Genomic DNA, 21,793 nt, shown 5'->3' with positions numbered 1-21,793 from the left:
CTGACTGAAATGGATGGTGCCCAAAACCCCGGGACGACCACTCTGAGGGAGCCCCTGCAGCCTGTGGGGAGGGGGCACCGTATTTAAAGGATGCAGCATTTCACAACCGTTGATGTGTGACCCTGGACAGGTACCTGCAGCCAAGGAGATGGGTCTGAGCCACCGTGGTCTCTGCGAGAGCAGCCTTCACAGTCAACGCAAAGAACACCCTTCCCAGGGATGAGGGATGTCTCCATCCCAAGGCACCTCACTGCAGGAAACTCTTCTGATCACACTGATTTTAGGTGAAATGTCTGTTGCCCCGATCCCAGTTACTCTGAACACAAAGAGTGGCCCAGAGCCTGTTCCACTCCCATGAACATAAACCCCATGAGTCCGAGCTGAAGCGCAGCGAGGGCTTGTCCACTTCATCAATTGAAAAAAACCACCAGCTACGGAGCACAAACCCCAGCCAACCACCTCAGAAAGTGAATACAATGCACCAAAGCACTAAAAATGTCAGAATCTTACAGTTTTCGGAGGCTGGGTCTGGGATGAGGCAGAGGGAGAGGACGCAGCCCTGATGCTCAGGCAGGAGCACAAGGTTCAGCTTCCACTGAGAAGCAGTGGGGCATAAAAAGGTAAGAAAAACATACCTTAGAGAGAGGTGTTTCAGCCTAAACCAGGAAGATCTGTGCTGGTTAATACTGTATGCATGAACAAAAAGCTTGCTGAGGTTGTAACCGTGCTGTAAGACCCTTCCCCACAAACCCTTCTCCCTCCAGGCAACGCGGGGAGTTTCTGGAGGGGAACCCTTCACCTCCCGCCTCTTTTTGCACAATTACTCCACCAGGAACACGTCCACGGTGCAAAATTCCCCTCGGTGGCATCCTTTCATTGCCAAATATAGCGATTTAGGTCACTTCTAGCATGCACAGGAAAGGCTCAACTGCATCCTCTCATCCCAGCCCAAGAGGCCACTCGTACCCTGCAGCACAGCGGGGGAAAACGTTCCCTTCTGCTTCCTGCTTAACCAGACTCTGACGCTGGCAGACAGCGAGGTGGGAGCAGTAAAGGTCAGGGCAATTTCCACAGGGCCATTCCCAACTACAGCGTCCCCAGAAAAAGTCGTTTCCCTACATGCTTTCCACGTGAGGTGTGTCCAAGTGTGGTTTGTAAACTCTGAAGTTCAGGGGGGATGGGGCTCGGCTAAAGCGGCGCTCGGAGGAAAGGGCACTTTGGAGGACAGTCCATCTTGCTCCAAGAGACCATCTCCTCCGGCAGGCAAGAAGTCAGCAGCTCATGTCAGGTACTGCACGACGAGGAACATAATTACACAAGTCAAAATCATTCCCCCGATCATGAAGTATTTGTCCTGAAAGGCTCGTTTCTCAATCAGCCGCATCACTGTGTTGGATAAGCCCAACATGTTGGCAACATCCAGGATCTTCTTATGAGTGCCCTAAGAAGAAAAAGAGAACAAAGAAACAATTAACCTCGTGGTCCAACACTCCTTATTCCACAGTCCAAAGATTTCATCACAGATGGCAAGTGATGGATTCGGATTGATGGAACTTGGATCAGCCCACAGTTCCCACAACTGAAGGGGAGATGGGCATGGGTCCCTGGAAACAGCAGGATGATGAGAACGGCTTCAAGCTCCAACAGGGTGGGTTTAGATTGAACATTAGGAAGGAATTTTTCACCCAAAGAGTGGTCGGGCATTGGAACAGGCTGCCCAGGGAGGGGGTGGAGTCCCCATCCCTGGCTGTGTTTAAGGGCCGTTTAGATGCAGTGCTGAGGGACATGGTGTAGGGGAGGACTTTGTAGAGTAGGGGAGAGGGTTGGACTCGATGATCCCAAGGGTCTCTTCCAACCTCGATGATTCTATGATTCTATGATTAATTCACACACATGAACAGGAATGTGGTAAAAGATACAAAACAATCTCTCCAGACAGAGACATTATAGAGAGCGGCTCAGAGAAAACACGCTCCCTGCGGAGCCATTAAGAGTTTTTTCTGGTCCTTTTCCAGACACAGTCTGAAGAGCTTGAAGCTTCTTGGTCAGGCCATTCCTTCAGGACTTCCCTCCTGCTGAGGTACAGTCCACGCCAACAGAGACTGAGAAGGAGGTCCAGAAACTTGTAAGGCTCATGGTAGAGAGCAAAGAAAAGGCACATGAAAATGTAATTAGTGCAATTTCAATAAACCCTTCAGGAGAAAAGCACTGGAACAGACTGGAGCAGGTCACTGCAGGCAGGCCCTCACCTCGGGTGTGTTACACTGCTGACAGTTGGTGTTACTGAGAACGTGGATCCCACCAGTCACCAGATGACAGGAAAACCCAGTGAGATGCAGAACTGGAGGTACCAGGAAATGAGCTGAGGGAGTGACTGCTGCAGTGCAGCAGGAAGCATCTACCTTATTTCAGGGCAACAGTCAAAGGAAACTGTGGAATTTGTATTTCAGTCCCTGACGAAATACAAATGTATTTGTATTTCTGTATGTCTGATAGAGCTGATGTAAATTCTTTCATCAGAGAGCTCTTCAGATCTTAAGTTAGGCTGAAATTCAAAACCATTCCCAAATTTCACCCTTTTATTCTTCTGAGACCAAAGATATAGTCTCCTTTTATTCTTCTGAGACCAAAGATATAGTGGACTGTGAAAACGGAAGGTTTTTTATTATTTTACAGTTAAAGGTTAGTAGTAGAGCATTGTGGTGGGAATCTGTGCTTTGACCTTGCTCAGAGAAGAAATAGCTGAAGCCTTAGAGCTTCCTGAAGCAGGTGTTTTTTAAGGACTTGGACCCAGAAGTCACTCTGAGAGAGCAGGTCCGTGCCGATGGCTGTGAGAGCTGCTCTCAGCAGCACCCGTCTGTGCACACCCAGCTGTGATGGAGGCACATCGTGGACGGTTTCTCTCTGATTCCACGTTGTGAGCACAGAGCAGCAGCTCTGCTGGCCTGTCCAGGTGCTACCCACCTCTCTGTCTCATCTCACCGACCTGCACCACCCAGGAGTTCTCTCCCTGCTTCCCTGAGGGGATGGGCCTGCTCTGACCTGTGCCCAGTGCATGGCTTTGGAACCCAAATTTTCTGTTTTCTTGGTCTTACCCAGCCAAGGCTTCTGTCATCATGGAGTCATAGAGTGGTTTGGGTTGGAAGGGGACTTAAAGCCCCCCCAGTGCCACCCCCTGCCCTGGGCAGGGACACCTCCCACCACACCAGGTTGCTCCAAGCCCCCTCCAACCTGCCCTTGAACCCCTCCAGGGATGGGGCAGCCACAGCTTCTCTGGCCAACCTGGGCCAGGCTCTCACCACCCTCACACCAAACAAGTTCTTCCCCACATCTCCCCGCTCTCTGACGAAAGAATTTACATCAGCTCTATCAGACATACAGGCACAGCCTCAATCCATAAAATCTACAGATCTGCAATGCCAAATGAGGTAACATGATTTCAGCAAAGGGCCTGCAAACCTACTCAGCCTTTACCAAAGAAACTGGTTATGTCTCAGCTGGTAAAACAATCAAATTTTTCACCTTCGTTTCATCCACCTCACACTAAACCCCTGGATCCTACACTTACAACTGCAGCACTTCTCTCCGCAGCAATCTTTTCCCACTACTTCAGAACAAAAGAAGACCAGGCTTGGAGAAGAGAAACCAAAAAGCAATAGGACAGTGAAGACTCTTCAATTCTTGCAGTCCGTGGAGCAGTGGAACAGTGCAACTGGAACAGTTAAGTCCTTGTGGCAGTTTGGGAATACTTGGTTCATACCTGTCTATTTATATCCAAAATCCAAGTAGTTACATGGATGAACATGCTCCCAAATGAACCCATTTATCTCGATAAGCTGCCTCTGTGCTGGCTGCCTCTGCCAGACTTGTAAATGAGCCCCAAAGTCTTTGAGAGAGTGAGAAAAGCCAAGCTCAGGGGCAAAGGGTATGAACAGATGTTTCCTCATACGCGAGTGAGAAGAAATATCCCCCTGAAAACACAGGAACGTGACGCTCCCAGAATTAGAGACACACCAACACCTTTGCTGTCACAGCTCTGACCCGAGTGTCCTTGACGTTCCACAGCCCAGGCAGGGTGTGCTCACCAGCATCAACTCCCACTCCTTGCTTCAACAAAAAAACCACAAACCAACCAAAAAAAAACCACCAACCCCTAAGGGAACAAACTAGGATATTCCGCACACCAGATACTAACTGCTGTGTGGGTGAAGATTGCACAGCAATCCAGCCACAAAAAGAGCCTAAAGATACTCCTAATAAGATGATAAAAAGTCAAGATTTCAGGTTTAGTTAAATGGAGTTTGGGCCTTTCCCAGCATTCTCAGTCAGAAACATGTGCTGCCAGAACCGTCTTTATTTTACTCAGCCTGGTCATCACGAACGCGAGAAAAATGGGGGGTCTTTTGGGGAAAAAAAAGTGCTGCCCCCACCTTTAATGTCATTCTCTGGTCCCTCAGCCCCTGCAGGATGTTGGTGCCGCTGCCGATGAGGTCGTCCATGCCGCGGTGGGCATTCTGCAGGGACTCGTTAAACTGCAGCGTTTCGTCGATGGGGATGGTGGTGTCAGAGTCCTGTGGGGGAAACGCAGGGTCTCGGTTACCTCCTCACCCACTGCCCCCACAGACAGAGCCAGAAAAAGGACATGCAGAAACAGACGTGGCAAAAAATGGACAGGATTTGAAGGATTGTGTTTTAAACATATTTTTTTTTTTGTAAGGATATTAAATACAGCATCGATGGGGATGGTGGTGTCAGAGTCCTGTGGGGGAAACGCAGGGTCTCGGTTACCTCCTCACCCACTGCCCCCACAGACAGAGCCAGAAAAAGGACATGCAGAAACAGACGTGGCAAAAAATGGACAGGATTTGAAGGATTGTGTTTTAAACATTTTTTTTGTAAGGATATTAAATACAACGTTAATATTCGAGGGGAAAAAAGGAATTTAGAGAAGCCTAGAGGAAGCAAGCCAAAAGGCAAAGTTCAGCTATTCGACTGCAATTAGGTCTCAAAGGATAAATACTCAGATTAAAAGTGGAGAATATTTTATAGTCTCAGTTTATGATGTGTAGGAAAAGAGTATTCCAAGAGAGAACATCCAAATGAACAGAAGGTGTTTAACAAGGAGTGATTTGATCATTGCAAGAGAAGGACTTTCGAAAGGTTTAATATCACATTTCTAAGTGAGAAAAGGCCTCAACACACAGTGTTGGGGAGATGACATCCTGTAAGTTTACAACATGGCGCAAGTTTCTGATAGTGAAGGCAAACGGACATGGACCTCGTTCCCTGAAGGGCTGACTCACCCAACACCCAAGGCCTTATCTAAAAAAAATTAATAACTTCACATTTTTCCAGAAAAGAAGCATCAGCACAACTAGAAACTATGAATCTTGACACGGAAATAACTGGATAAAATCCTGTAACGTGGATGACACAAGAGCCAGAGGATGTGATCGCTTCTGTCTTCCAAAGGCCTCCAAGTCTGATCTTCTCTGGACACCATTCCATGGGAGAGGAGCCCATCACCCATCGCCCCACGGTGTTGTACCCCTGGTGAGCGTGGGGTGTGGGGACACTCCCAGGCACTCACAGCAGCCTCCAAACTGCAGAACTCATCTTTGGGCAGAAGATGGTGAAACCCACACCCAACTGTCAGCGCTCGCTCACACGCAGGTGACACCAGACTTGCTCTGAGTAGCCCCTGGCAATCAGTGCTTAAGAAAAATGTTAATATTTCAATGACACGTGCGATCCAGTGTTAGATGCTGCTCTGCCTGGGGGGGCCCTGCTCCCTGTAAAAGGATGAAGAATAAAGCACAGAGCTGGTGGCAGAGAGAGCCCAAGGTACTGGATGAAGAAGCCACGACATCTCATCAGATGTTAACGAAGCGCTGAGACGAGCTCCCACAGGAGCCTGCAGAGCAGAAGCACCTGGATTTGCACCTGAACGGCTATTGTTTAAGATATTTATTAAACTTCAAATCAGCAGGGACTCCACTTCCTATAAGAGGAGCTTGTAGGGTTATTTTCGTTTGTGTTTTTTTTAACAACGAGGTAGCAAGAAAAATATCAAAGCAGATTTTTGACCCTCCTCACAGTTAGATTAGATGGGATCATCTTTCATTTGCTGTTAGTGGTTTTCTCCAGAATGGCACTGGGGAAGGCTTTAAAGATAAAGGCCATATTTATCTTCAAATGGAGCAAAATGTTCAGAACAGCTTTCAAAAGCTGTTACGTGTGTTACAGCGATTTATTCAGGATGTTTACATGCTCAGCTGACATTTCTATTTAATAGAACAGGATAGTATTTAAATAGAAACTATGTACATTTCTAACCAAAAACAGATAGGCCAATAACTGACAAATATATCATCATCTTCCTATTAGAGGATCATTCCTTGAAAGTCACATGTTTGTAACAAGTTAAAAGAAATACAAAATAATCATGCCTTTTTTAATTCATCCTGAGACACCTTTCAACATCTAAAGGAGGAAAAAAAAATTCACCAGTTATTTTGCATTCATAATAAAAAGAAATACAAAATAATCATGCCTTTTTTTATTCATCCTGAGACACTTTTCAACATCTAAAGGAGGAAATTTTGCATTCATAATCCTGCTGCTACTGCTCTTCAAATCTCTGCCACTTACAAACAGGGTTTTTTTCTGAACAAGTTTTCCTTTAGCAAAATTTCTCCACATTTGCAGAGGAAAACTCCAGTGTTTTAAAAACAGATCAACTTTCAAGTTTCAGTGTTCCTTTCAAGGCTTGTTTATAATTTCTAAATAGGCAACAAAATGTTGGATGTCATCTTTATGTCAGGCTTCCAGAAATCCCAAACCTTCCCAAATCCAGAGAACTTCCCACTCACATTCATAATTAATGGTAGGTTACATGTCTTTAACAAAAAAAAGAAATCAACCCCACAACATTTAAAAAAAAAAACAAAACAGCAAAAAACCCCAAACAAAACCAAAACCACAAAAAAAAAAAAAGGACTCACTTTCGAGTTGCAGAAAAAGTGAAATCTCAAAGCAAACCAACATTATTCAGAGCAAAATTCCTCTAGGAATTTGCACTGGGGGGGAATTCCCAGTGGAGGAGAACAGGTGAAAACACATTCCTGTTATTAAAATATTTTTAATCATTTAGAGATAAAAAGCAGAGTTTTCCCAGCTGTGTGATTTATATTTGGGCGAATGCCAGCTCGCTGACATCTACTGCCAGCAGGGTGTACAAAAGCCAGACATTTTACAAGTTTCAGGATTTGACAAAGACATTTGACATAAATCCAAGTAAAATGGATACTTCGGTACCCACCTCATTCGCCCTTTGGAAACTACCAAGTCAAACGGGGTAAAATAGAATCAACAGTTTCTGGAGCTGACTCTTGCCTCTTAATAGCCCAAATTTCCTCAGGAAAGTTGAACTTTTTCAACACGTATTATCATTCTTTTCTATCTTTATTCTATTTCCATCACCCAGCCGCAACCTAGTAAGAGTCGTGCCTTTGTCTTGCCTGAAACTTCTCTGAAAGACTATGGCTTCTAGAAGACAGGAGGTGTAAAATAAGAAATATTTACATTGGTGGTGAACGTGCGCGCGAGCAGCTCCTCCCGCTGCCGCTCCTGCTGCTCCCGGACGTACCGGCGATGCTGGAAGTTCCTCAGAGCTGTCTGCAGGTGCTGGACGTCGTACTTCAGCTGGTCAACCCGCCTAGAAAGGATCAACACCAGGGATAAAGATACCACTCTTTTCTGGTGCTTTTTGTATGAACAACCATAGAATGGTTAGAGTTGGAAGGGACCTTGAAGATCATCAAGTTCCAAATGGAGCATTATAAATCGACAGTGATGAATAATAAATAGTGATGGGTTCTACTTATCTAGAAGACAAAGGACATTTAATGTTAGGCCAAAATTTCAGACTTAGATCTCCCATTCCTCGGTTTTCTACCAAAGAGACAGTGTGCCCAGGTGGCCAAGAAAGCCAATGGCATCCTGGCTTGTATCAAAAATAGTGTGACCAGCAGGAGTAGGGAGGTGATTGTGCCCCTGTACTCAGCACTGGGGAGGCCACACCTCGAGTGTTGTGTCCAGTTTTGGGCACCTCAATCCAAGAGAGATCTGGAGGTGCTGGAGCGAGTGCAGAGGAGGCAACGGAGCTGGTGAGGGGGCTGGAAAACAAATCGTATGAGGAGCGGCTGAGGGAGTTGGGGCTGTTTAGTGTGAGGAAGAGGAGGCTGAGGGGAGACCTCATCACTCTCTACAACTTCGTGAAAGGACACTGTAGAGAGGTTGGTGCTGGTCTCTTCTCACAGGTAATTAGTGACAGAACGAGAGGGAACGGCTTCAAGCTCCAACAGGGGAGGTTTAGATTGAACATTAGGAAGGAATTTTTCACCGAAAGAGTGGCCGGGCATTGGAACAGGCTGCCCAGGGAGGGGGGGGAGTCCCCATCCCTGGCTGTGTTTAAGGGCCGTTTAGATGCAGTGCTGAGGGACATGGTGTAGGGGAGGACTTTGTAGAGTAGGGGAGATGGTTGGACTCGATGATCCCAAGGGTCTCTTCCAACCTCAGTGATTCTATGATTCTAAGAGGTGATTAGTTCACTGGAGGCCAACGACAGAATGTGAAGCAGAATTCTTGAGCTGTCTCAGACACTCCTACTCCACGACCAGTCTCTTCAGGAGAACAGTCATTTAATGAAAATTTGAGAAGATGGTAGGATTTGAACAGTTTCTATTTTATGACCCTCCTGCACATAAAGATTAAACTTTCAAGTTTCATTAATTAGCACTATATTCTTAAGCCTGAGTTTTTGTTAAAAGAAGTTTAAAAGTCAGTGGGCAATACAGGAGACATCTCCATTAGCTTAAACAAATAACATCCAAAACTCCATTGCCTCTGCTTGATGACTATAAAGAAAGCCTTGATGACTATTTCAGATACTGACCTCGCTGATACAGGTGACATGAAATCTACCCCCGGTATCTACAGAGGCATTTGGGGACTCAATGTTAATAGCAGAGTTACAGAATAAATTAAAACAGAGATCTGAGGTCTCTGGTCCAACCTCCTGCTCAAACTTTAGAAACTTCCTTATTTTAGTCGCCAACAGCCAGTAAAATGGTCAATAGAAAATGACACCCAGTGAAGTAATTTTACTCCTTACTTGCACAAATGCCATTAAAAGCAATTGCCATATAGAGTAGAGATTTTTCTGAGCCTCCAAGTGCCACGTTCTGCTCATCTCAGAACAGAGCCATGAATCCAGCTCCATCACCCCTCTGTGGTTAAATGCAGGACGTTATTTTTGCTTCTGAGCCTCTATTTTGCTACTGGAGAGCACAGAGATAAGTTATGCAAAGTACAAAGGTTACCACTCAAATCAAAAGGCAAAGGGCTCCAATAAACTTAATGAAAATAATTACAAAGACTACACTACCCTACCACAGCAAGGAAGGTGAACTTACAGTTTAGCATTCTGCCGCTTATTGGGAGGTTCTTTGCTGGACAGGATTTCCAGACGTTCCAAGTTGCTGAATATATTGTCTATTCTTGCCTGAATCTCATTTTCTACTACTGCAAAGAAATAAAAATGTAATTTGAATTGAAGAACTGCAATCTGAGTGAAGGTAAAAGCTCAAAAGCATTCGAACCAGTATTTAAAACGTGACAGAGGCAAATCCACACTGGGTGAAAATCAGGTAACTGAGCACTATGTATATCATGAAAAGCCACTTCTTTAACTCAGTGATTTGAGGCTCTTGCATTTCCCTCCTCCTCCAAGGAGAGAGCCAGGAAAGCCTCTGCTCCTCCTAGATATCAGAGCCTTTTTCCCCTATCAGCTCCATGGATTAGGGTTTAAAGCTCCCACATTCCCCCTTGCAGCTCCTTCCTGTTCCCTTGGCAGGATTTGCTCACAAAAGAAAATAAGATATAACATTATACTACACAATATATAACAGCAAAGACGATTCTCACAACAATGGCAATTTAAACCTCTGAAAACTGTTAACACAGAGTTAACATACACTGTCCATACATCAACATTATACTACACAATATATAACAGCAAAGACGATTCTCACAACAATGGCAATTTAAACCTCTGAAAACTGTTAACACAGAGTTAACATACACTATCTATACCCAACTCGGAGCTGAGAGGAATGGGCAGACTGGCCAAGGAGCTCAGAAAGAGGTGGCCAACCAAGGCTGAGCAGCCCTGGCAGGTGGAAAACAAGGCCACAAAATAATCACCTCTGTAATCATCTACCTTGCAATTGCTTCTGATAATCTGCACTGGAATAGCAGAGGGGCAATAGTACACAGGGCAAACTCAGGTACTTGTACTTTAATGAGGTGGGACACTGATACAGCCGGGGAAGGAGCGACACGGTGTCGGTCACTGCGGCTGTTTTACAGCAGAACTCGGCACCAGCCACAGCCCCCTTCTCCATCTGACATTTTCTAACCACGGCACAGCCCAGCATTTCCCAATGGAAGGAATTGCACAGAAGGATGAAAGACGGGAGCACCATTAATGACCTGACATTCCTACATAGGGTGAGCTGCGAGGCTGAAGGTCGCACCCTCCGGAGCGTGTCCCCAGACCCATCATTAGAGGACAGAAGCACCACCATGTCCATGGGGGCATGAGGAGAGTCCTGGGGTCTTGGACTGCTGTGGTCTAGACATGATATAAATAATGAGCAAATCCTACAGGCACCATTTGTTCTTATTTTGAACTTAGACTAAAGAGGGATCCAGAAAAACAACATTAACCAACTTCCAACTTCTCCACTTATCTCAGGACTTTCAATTCAATTCAATTTCATTAACTCAATTCTGTGACTTCACAGAAAATCGCATTTGGCAGAACTTGGAAAAGCAAAGAGCAGATACAGCCCCTTCTCTTTGCCCTTTGACCTCAGACAATCAAAGAGTATCTAACTCACACATATAGAAACAAATCAACCAAATTGTCCTAATTCATCTCTTCAGACAGACAATTACATCTTACACTTTTCTGAGCAAGAAGGGATTATTTGCCTCAAGTTGGAAGGGGAAAGCTGACAATAGAAAGTTTGATTTCCTGGCTCCTACTCCTGCTCTTCAGCCAAAAGATAATCCTTTTTCACATAAATTCTGAAATACACATTAATATCTAGAGCACATATCTCTATCTTCATATATAGAGAGAAAGAGAATGTTCATTTATTGACTATGGAAGATGGTACACAAATACCATCTCCTGAAACCATCTCAAGCAGCAGAGGCAAGATGGCAAATTATGCTAATTTTCAAGAGGTTCCAAAATCACATCCAGTGAACAGCAGGCTGGGAAGTCTGGCATCTAACTGGGAGTAGTACAACCACCACAAAAAACAGAACCAGTAGATAAGTCACTATTTTTGGATAGGAAAGTTATCGCAGCCCTTTCTCCAGGGAAGTCGTGCTTCACAAATACATTTAGGGTAACAGAAGTCAGTCAGCACGTGCAGAAATGTTGCCAGTCAAGAGTCCTGTCACTTCAGAAGTTCCTGATGAGGCCCATTAGCAATTACTCATATATCAATTAAGGCTTCAAACACAGGTCCAAAATACATTTGCCAATTCTGCACCAGGGTAAAAAGTCCTGCCACAACATAACACAGTATTTTATTACAGTCATTTCATTAGCACAGGGTTATAGTCCAAATTGACTGAAGTAATTCCAGACTTGGCTGTTCTACATATTTCTCGTAAATAGATGAAATTACAGGTTCTGACTCTGATGCAAGCAGGAACTACCAGAATCATCCTGCTGAAATTCCTGCACACCAAATCATGGCATTTTCCCCAGAACCCGGACTAAGCACCTTTTGGGTAATACTGCCAGTTAGTGGATGCTTAAGGAATAGCAAAACAACAGGACAGACCCAAAAACACATTTCAAAACTTTCTGAGCTTGTAACAAACTAGCCTGGCAATGTCCTCAACGTGCAGTTCTGTCCACATCAGTGTGCTGGTTACACCTCCCTGAAATCATCAATGGGGGTGTTTAACCTGTTTGTGTCACAGGCCTCCACAGCACACCCCGACAAAGAGCTCCGGGATCCACCAGCACCAAAACATCTCCGGCATTCCCAGAGCAAGGCACTGCAGGAGCATCCACAGTAAGCACTAGCTGCCAATTAAAGAAGTGTAACAGGAAGATGATTTGATGTAAATTCTTGTGCTGTCTTTTCCGTTCTGTCCTTCCTAAAAAACATTGCTTCATTTTAGTCAAGTAGTAAAATAATTTGAATTCATTCTAAATTGGTGATGTGTCTCACCAGTTGATCCCAATGACTGAAGAGCCAAATTGTTCCAATAATGATTGTAAATACAATGCTACATCATATAAGGTTAAAGATGCAAGCTAAATTAAATTAGTATTGAAGCAGGACTTTTGTCATTAATTAATTACTTACAGTGTACTGACTCTTTGTCTGAAGTCTCCAGGCGCCCCATGTAAGATTGGACCTCATGGACTTGCCTGTCAAAAGACAAAGAGTAAATTAACACAAGTCAGTTAACAGCTACAGAATCAAATCAACTTTTCCATACCTCGGTTTTCAATTTCGTTTACTTAAAAGTAATTTTTAGAACAAAACGGGAATCAGCTACATGGTATTCAGTGGAGACAGCCCACCACTGAACACAAAAAACAACACAGTTTTTCAGTATGAAGAAAGCTGTACCCTCACTTAATGTGCATCTACAAAATAACTTCCAGTTTAAAAACAAAACTCAAAGTGAAAGGACTTTTTCTTTCTTCAAAGATTTCCAGTCCAGTCCTAGCTCCCTTTTCATATTTATAAGCTGAACTGGGGCTGTCCCCCGTGTCACACACCTGACACGCTGAAAGTCACCAAGATCTACCTACTCCAAGACAACCATGGAGACAACCATGGAGACAACCATGGAGACACCCATGGAGACAACCATGGAGACAACCATGGAGACAACCATGGAGACAACCATGGAGACAACCATGGAGACAACCAGGTTCACACTCAGAACCCACACGTGGGGAGCACGGCAGAGGGAAGATCCAACAGGGAGAAGAGTTGGTGCAAGTGAGACATTGATAATAAATCTGCAGTGAAATATTACCTAAGTCCACCACTAAAGTCAAGAGTGTTGATGAGATCCCACACCTTTATGTCACTGAATAAATGGGCACATTTTCAACACTAAACACAGGTTTTGTCTCTCACTTCTCAAAAAGAAAACCAAAGAACCAGCAAAGGTTCACAGAAAGACAATAAAGATGAAAAGTACAGAGCAGCTTTTATACAAGAAACTGTTCAGTTTGGACTGGAGGTGAGAGTGGGGAGATATCCTACAGCATAAACAGCACAGAAGAAAGTGAATAAGGAGTAACTTTCACTGTCTCTTACAACATATGAATTACAGAGGTACCAAATGAAACCAAAATATAGCTTAAAATTGAAGAGAAGGAATTCCTGATGTTTGACAAGCAGTAGCAAAAGAAAAAAAAAAAAGGAAAAAAAAATACCCTAAACACTGATGGTTGTTAAATTCCTCTGTTTCAAGAAGCCCCCAGGCCTCACATTTCTGGGAGACTGGGACAATATTCAAGAAAAGTGTTTGACCATTTCTTACTGTCTGTCCTAGGGATCTGTGTTAGGCAATGCTTAGCACACACTGGAACAGACGGACCTTTGGCCATTCTGGGTGTGAATAATCTCATAGCAGCTGGGGTTCCGACTTCAAAAATATACTTAAAGTTATAAAAATATCACGACCTTTTTTTTAAAAAAAAACCAAACATCCAAGAGATCATAATTTTGGTCATATTAATGGATTCTTTTTCTGGTGTGTGCACCATTTGATAACTGCAGCACAAATTTTTATGAAGCCAGACCTCTGAAACCAAATTACCTCACAGAGTAATAAAATATTTACTCTTCAGTTATTACATGAGATTTTTTTTCAATAACTATCAGGGCTACCTTCCAAATCACAACACTGAGCTGCTAAAGAGAGAACTGAGTATGACACAAGTACCATACTACTTAGAATTAACTACAGAAGCAATTCAATAGCTAGTATCTTGAAAAGCCATACTTGTTCTACAGTTTCATTCTCAATTGGTTTCTCTAGGATCCCCCAGACAGCTTGAGACTCACATTGCTCTTAAAATGCCTCTCTAGAAACCCAAGAATAAATCAGTCCATATGCAACTGGATCAGAAAAACTACATCACGCTCACTAGGACTCTTCCTATGGGGAAAAGGTGGGAAGAGAGTTTAAAAATTCAGAGTATCCCCAAACTGACAACAAACTACAACAGAAACACAACTCAGCCACTACGATCCCCAGAGAAGCTGTGGCTGCCCCATCCCTGGAGGGGTTCAAGGGCAGGTTGGAGGGGGCTTGGAGCAACCTGGGCTGGTGGGAGGTGTCCCTGCCCAGGGCAGGGGGTGGCACTGGGGGGGCTTTAAGGTCCCTTCCCACCCAAACCATTCTGTGATCACGGAATATGTCAATGCAGAAATGGAAACAGGCCAAGATTAGCCCCCTTACTAATTACAGTTAACATTATGGGTATGCTTTTCTAGATGAAAAGGACTTCCTGCTCTTCCCTACAGGGTCACCCCATACCGTTATTCAGAGAAAGTCTCTTTCTTACCACTTGACGTCCTTCAACAGAGCTCAACAAAGAAAACCACGACCACTGCAAGTTGGAATAGTTGCATTAACTGTCTCTTTCGGCTCCTTCCCACAAGCTATTCTACATCACACACAACTGCAAGATTTTTTGCCATTTTTATACCTCACCAGATTACCATCATCTGTGAAACAGAACAGGTTTTGTCATCATGGGATCACACACTTCCCGATGTGGCTTAAATTGCCTCTGCCAGCCACCATGAAACACCTACACGCCATAAAAAAAACCCAACGAAATTCGCTTGCCTTAAATGTATGTACATCTAGTAGCACAGAAGCCCCTATTTGCGGTGAATACTTGCAATTCCGTGCTTTAAAATCCCGAGGCTAGCAGGCTTTGCTGGCTTTGGGACTGACGTGGCTAACAGCAGGCTCTCTGGACAGACAAACGGCCAGCCCGGAGGGACAGGCTTTTCCTTCCTTCCTTCCCTCCCCGGCTGAAGCACAGTCCTCAGGACAAAGCTCCGGGGCGGGAGGCGGGAATTTTTATGAGAGAAAAAGCTTCTGGAGGGCGCTGAGCGCGCCGGGGTCTGCACCCTCGGGTTCTGCACCCTCACGCTCTCCCCCCACCGCCTCCCAGGCAGACCTGGGGGCCCGGCCCCGACCCCCTCCGCCGCTCATCCCCCTCACGGCCGCCCGCCCGCCCGCCGCCTCACGCACTTGTTGGTCTGGTGGTAGAGCCCCTCCATGACGGCGCCCGCTCCCCGCAGCCCACGTCGCCTTCGTTCGCTTCCGGCCCCGTCGACTTCCGCTTCCGCCGGCCGCGGATACACACACCCCGCCTCTCCTCAAGGCGCCTGCGCCGCCCGCAGCGCCAGGGGCGGCCGCCAGGGGGCGCTGCCGGAGCGCCCTCAGAGAGAGGGGAAAGATGGCGGGGGGGGGGGGGGGGTGAGGGTCTCTCTCAGAGGAGCGGTGGGTGCCCCATCCCTGGCGGTATTCAAGGCCTGGTTAGACGGGGTTTTGAGCAGCCTGGTCTGGTGGGAGGTGTCCCTGCCCAGGGCAAGTTCAGGGCTTAATGCCAAAACAGAATTTGTGCTAATACATTTATGTATCAAACAGGGCTGCCCAGTAAATAAATTCAGAGTGTCAAAGCCAGAGCTTTCAAGGCCTGGACCCAGAGGTGGCTATGGGAGTTGGGATCAAGGCGGGAGGCCATCCCAGGAGAAAGCAACTGAGGCTCCAAACGAGTTCCTGATGCTGGGCAAAGGGACACAGGGTGCAGGATTATTGCAGTTTCATCTGATCCCTGACTGGGGAAGGCAAAGTGGTTTCTTGTCCCTTCTGCCTCCTTGGCCTTGTTGGAGGAGGCTCTTCTGTTCCTGCTTTCTGGATTTCATTGAGAAGGTCAAACTGAGACGTGATCAGCAGGGAAAAGGTACAAGGATCTCAGTCATGGAATCGTCAAACCCTTCCCCCTCCTCCTAGGGCTCCCCTCCCTCATCCAGAGTCCCTCCCCATCTCTCCTGGAGCCCCTTGAGGGACTGGAAGGAGCTCCAAGGTCTCCCCGGAGCCTTCTCTTCTCCAGGCTGAACCCCCCAACCCTCTCAGCCCCCCCTCCCAGCAGAGGGGCTCCAGCCCTCCCAGCATCTCCGGGGCCTCCTCTGGCCCCGCTCCAACAGCTCCATGTCCTTCTGATGTTGGGGACTCCAGAGCTGGATACAGTACTTCCAGTGGGGTCTCTAGAAATCAGGTTGATGTACTTTAAGATCTCTAGAAGTCTAGGTGACTAGCACACATGAAGATACAGATACTGAGCAGGAAGTAAGAGGAATCCTGCATCTAGGCATCCCTTCTAAAATAGCTGTTCCAGCTCTGTGAGCATCATAACCATCTTCTTTGGACCATGCCTTGCTGTCCCATTCAGTCTTCCATTTTCATAGAACTACTTTAATTCCAAGGACTTGTTCACATGTGGTCATGGTCAGCTCAGGGAACTTATTGTGCAAATAGCTTTATTTTCTTCACAATCCTGTTTTTTCCCATTACCTTCAGACACACTGAATTCCCTACCCCAGGTTATCACCCCTTATTCGTTGTGTAACCGCAGAACCTCTTTGTCTCAGGGCTGGCAGTTTAGGCCTTGCTTTGTTTGAACTGCTTTCAATTAGCACATCTGGACAGAGTTTCTTAATTGTTTTGACCACAACAATTGACCACAGTTGAAGCCCCAAACCTTTCTTGTATGTGCTGGACTACAAAACCTGACGTGTTTTATTGTCATAGTCTGCTGAGCCACTGGAACTCCTTCAACCTTTTAACTTTATGGGAGAATCAGGGAGAAAGTGGATTATCAAAAAAAAAAAAAAAAAAAAAGGTAGGTATAGGCCAGTTAGCCTGGGCACCAGGACATTAGAAATGCTGGTTCAAAAATTGCTGGATTAAAAAGATAAAATTAGGACTATAACTCACCATGGTCAGTTTTCTTTAATGGAAAATAGTACTTGTCAAAAAACATGACTTCATGCTAACAAGTCAATGAGCTTGATTGGGAAAAATTGGGAAAGAGATATATTCTATACAGCATTTAACTTAATACCACAAGATCGGTCATTTAAAAATTAATAGGAGCAGCCTGTGCCCTCATGGACCAGGGGCAGGGTACTCGGTTCTTTCCTTCGCCGCTATTTCTTCCCTCTCTTAAGTGTTGTCTTAGAATCATTTAGGTTGGAAAAGACCTTTAAGATCATCAAGTCCAACCAAGTCCAACTTGCTTCTCAGATGAAGCACAAAGCTTTCCGTGTCTGCCCTGCCCTGCCATGCAGCGAGCCAGGTCTGTGGCAAAAGATTATCCCCTGTATATCCGATAGTGACTCAAACCACAGGAATCACATCAAACTAAGAATAAACAACATATGAATAAAAAACATTAACTGCAGCAGGAACAGATACATTCAGTTCTTTTCCTTTGTTCTCCTGTATCTGAGTCATTATACCCGGTTTTCAAACACTTTCTGAAAATAGAGAGGTTGAATGAAAATAGATGCCGGGATTTCCCTCCTGGCCAGGACTTTAAGGAGAACTACAAGAGTTTTGATGAAGTGGCAAGCACTGAAATACAACAACGAATTTCTGTTCTTTTGTGAAGAAATTGATTTTTGCCAGAAACAACATGCTGCAACCAAGCCTCTGTTCTTGTTAGACTTCAAGTCCTTCCAGGAGGAGTCCTTCAGCAAATTGGCTCATTTAGACACAACAGCCAGGAGCATGGAGAGTAAAAAAAAAAGGTTTTGTTCAAGGAAAGCCTCTGTATTGTAAACAGGATAAAAGGGGATGGAGAGAGTCACTTATCACTGTCTGATGTGTCCCCAGGTCATTCCTGTGCAGCATCTACTGGAGAAAAAGGATTTCATATTCACTGCTCCCTCAGAAACCCCAAGCCAACTGTGGGGATTTTCTCTATCACACAATCTGCAGACGGTGTGTGCATCCAGCGGCGGCTTCAAACCCCGTCGGTGCATTCCCCATCGCTTCCCTCTGGCTCCTGGTTTAAAGCCTCACAGCCCCAAAGGGAAACCTGGATCCTTGCAGGGTCTCCTTTGTTCTGCCTGAACTAGCCCCATTCCCCTTCACAGCTACGGGACTTTGTTCTCGCTCCCAAAAAACAGACCTTGATGCTCTGTTTAGAATCATAGAATTTAAAACCAGATCCCAAGAATGTATCTCTCCCTGTTTCCCTAAGCATGATCCCAACAGGCACAGAAACTGTCTTCCCCCCTCCTTTCTCCCTCTCTCCCTCCCTCTCTTTTTCGGGCACACAAAGTATTCCCCAGCTCTTTGCATGCTTTCTTGATACTAATAACTGTGGCTTTAAAAACAAAGGAGTGCCGAACCCGAGGGCATGCCGCGGAGGCAAGACATTTAGATGAATGCTTGATGGAGACTCCTCACTTAGTCCAGCTGCAGGCCATGGGGCTGCGTGTCCCAGCCCTGACAGACTCCCTTACACAAGCCAGACCTCACAGCGCGCCTCTCAGCATTTCAAGGCTGGGGAAGTGGAGAAAAAGAGAAGGGGAGACACGACAAGAATGTTGGAGACTCATCTATCAAATTTCTGGGACTGTTGGGTGATGTGCTGGACCCAGGTCTTCCTGGGCAGTAAGACTTTTAAAGACACATTGCACCTTCCTTCCCATCTTCCCAAATTAAGAGTGTCTCCGCACTACTATCGCGGTCATTTTTGAGACTGATCTATGGCCAGGAGAGTCAAATGTTTGGAACATCATTCCCTTCTTCATAAATGTACCATAAATGTAAAGGGTGGGGAAGGTCAGGCCAATGGGAAAAGAAGTCAAGCAACATCCCTGCCATCTCACTAACTCCCTCCCTTCTGCAGTGATGCCAGGGAAATATGATAGAAAGAAATAGAAATAGAAAGAAGAAATAGAAAGAAGAAATAGAAATAGAAATAGAAATAGAAATAGAAATAGAAATAGATAGAAATAGAAGGAAAAAATAAATAAGCCAGTGGTGAGAAACACTGCAGCATCCCCCAGCCTTAGGGATCTTTGAGGCACAAGTGGCTGGAGGTTTGGAGAATACTCTGGGCATGTACATTTGCCTCATGCTTTTATTCTTCCCTGGGTGACAGGGGACTGTCACAGGTCACTGCTGGAGAGGAAACACTGACCTTGATGGGATTTGGTACACGCACTGCACTGGGTATGTTTGGTACCTCCACCCCTCCATTGCGATTTATTATCATAATAACAACTAAACATGGCTCAGTTCTCCATGCAGGAATTGGAGCCCCTTCCAGTATCTGAAGGGGGGCTACAATAAAGCTGGGGAGGGCACGTAGTGACAGGACGAGAGGTAATGACTCCAAACTGGAAGAGGGGAGATTGAGGAGAGATCTCAGGTTGAAATTCTTTGGTGTGAGGGTGGTGAGAGCCTGGCCCAGGTTGCCCCGAGAAGCTGTGGCTGCCCCATCCCTGGAGGGGTTCAAGGGCAGGTTGGAGGGGGCTTGGAGCAACCTGGTGTGGTGGGAGGTGTCCCTGCCCAGGGCAGGGGGTGGCACTGGATGGTCTGTAAGGTCCCTTCCCACCCAAACCATGCTGTGATTCTGTGATTCCATGACTGAGATCCTTGTACCTTTTCCCTGCTGATCACGTCTCAGTTTGACCTTATCAATGAAATCCAGAAAGCAGGAACAGAAGAGCCTCCTCCAACAAGGCCAAGGAGGCAGAAGGGACGAGAAACCACTTTGCCTTCCCCAGTCAGGGATCAGATGAAACTGCAATAATCCTGCACCCTGTGTCCCTTTGCCCAGCATCAGGAACTTGTTTGGAGCCTCAGTTGCTTTCTCCTGGGATGGCCTCCTGCCTTGATCCCAACTCCCATAGCCACCTCTGGGTCCAGGCCTTGAAAGCTCTGCCTTTGACACTCTGAATTTATTTACTGGGCCGCCCTGTTTGATACATAAATGTATTAGCACAAATTCTGTTTCGGCACTAATGTAGCCCTGAGCTGAATGCATAATTTAACACTTACATAGGAAAATATTAGTATATGTGAGTACAACCATGTGCTATTATTCTGATTTTTCCAGGGGTCAGTTCCCTGACAGTCAGTCTCTCTGAAATGTGTCAGGTTAAGATTTCCATCAGAATTAAACAAAATCATCAGCTGCTTTGGGAAATTTTAGGCTACTCTTTTCCACTGAATAAACAACCATTTACTAGGGCTAATTTTGGCAAACTGGTCCAGAAAACTGTACTGTTTTGTTCATTAGTTTAAAAGGTTAATTCTGAACTCCCTTCTGAGTCAAATCTGGGTGTCAATCTGCCTCACACTCACTTTTTGTCAATATGGGGAAGCTCATAATTAAAAAAAGAAAAAAAAATTGTTTTCATCCACGTTTCATCAGCCGGATAATCCAGGCATAAAGAGATGGACGTGCCGGGCCACCTCTCCCGGCTTCTCCGGCGCTGGGGCTCGGGGATGCTCCGGGGGCTGTGATATGTTTGTTGTTAAAACAGCCTGACACAAAGAAGCCCCAGGAGCTGCGTGCATCCACAGGATAGATGTCTTCTTCTGTCAATCCGGCTGGAGTCCCCCAAGAGGGAAAACTGGATTGTCTGATGGGGTGAGGGGAGGGTGGGGAGAGTCCTCTAAAGAATGTCATAGAGGAATTTTCCTAAAACCTTCTCCAGTAATCTGAGCAAAACCTCGCCAAGGCTTTTGCCATTCAGGGAGGCCAGGAGAAAGCGTGAGGATGGAATACAGATGTAAAAGATGAGATTTGCTGCTCAGTCCGGCCTGTTGGCTCCTGTGCCAGAGTCCATGGTAGCCAGCTTGCCTGGCTGTTGCTCAGGTGGTGTCATTACAGCAATGTGGGGCTTTTCAGGCCATTTTCCAACACTTGGGTGAGACTGATGCTCTACTCAGGGTGGTCCCAGGAGTTTCTTATCACCCAGCAAGCTGAGGGCTAGAGTGGCTCTCAGGAGTGGACAGTGCAGGCTCCAGACAGGGATCTCTTCAGGGGGGGTTCTTTTTACCAACTCTGCACTCATCACCCGACACACTCCCCTGTATAGGAAACCCAGCCCTAACACCGACTTTCCCGGTGCTTTTGCAAACTCTTCTGGGGAATTTAATTTTGCCATCTTCTCACGAGATGGTTTTGGTACCTGAAAGTTGCATAAACCATATTTCTTTGGGATGGAAAATACCTGAAAAGGGACAGAGAAGCAGATTGTATCTCTTTGGCCTTTCTGTTCTTTAGGAGTGAGGCACAGGTCACAGGCTGAGGAGCGTCCTTTGCATCAGTTTGGTTCCTGGGCAGCAGGAGAGGACCGGGCACTGATGCGGGACCTGCAGATGTCCCCTTGGATGTGAGGTCACTCCATTGGAGCAGTGGCATTTGCCCACTTGCCAGATGTCTGGAGGGAGTGGGATGGTGCCCGAGCTGAGTGGGAGCTGGCCTGCCTGTCCCATGCACGTTGGAGATCTTATCTCCGGTGATTAGCCTGGCCCCGCTGTGCTGCTCTCTTCCCTCCCCTGAGCTATCTGTCAATTTGCTGCCTCTATTTCAAATTCAAAGAAGGCCTTGTTTTTGCTAAAG

At 45.9% G+C, this 21,793-nt stretch overlaps 1 protein-coding gene across 1 annotated transcript; it reads right to left on the bottom strand.

Annotated features, from left to right (window-relative positions):
* Window positions 1–201: 201 nt before the first annotated feature.
* GOSR2 (golgi SNAP receptor complex member 2) lies at window positions 202–15,475 on the bottom strand. Its single transcript, XM_014942700.1, has 6 exons — window positions 15,391–15,475; window positions 12,462–12,526; window positions 9,477–9,585; window positions 7,585–7,717; window positions 4,431–4,571; window positions 202–1,441 (listed from the first exon to the last, which is right to left on the bottom strand). The coding sequence occupies exons 1-6, from the start codon at window positions 15,417–15,419 to the stop codon at window positions 1,280–1,282; spliced, it is 639 nt and encodes a 212-aa protein (XP_014798186.1). The 5' UTR covers window positions 15,420–15,475; the 3' UTR covers window positions 202–1,279.
* Window positions 15,476–21,793: the final 6,318 nt, after the last annotated feature.

Source organism: Calidris pugnax, unplaced genomic scaffold, assembly GCF_001431845.1.
Source record: "Calidris pugnax isolate Ruff unplaced genomic scaffold, ASM143184v1 scaffold108, whole genome shotgun sequence".
Classification (NCBI taxonomy): Eukaryota; Metazoa; Chordata; class Aves; order Charadriiformes; family Scolopacidae; genus Calidris; species Calidris pugnax.
Note: the sequence above shows the minus strand (reverse complement) of the source record. Positions and strands in the feature narration are given on the sequence as shown.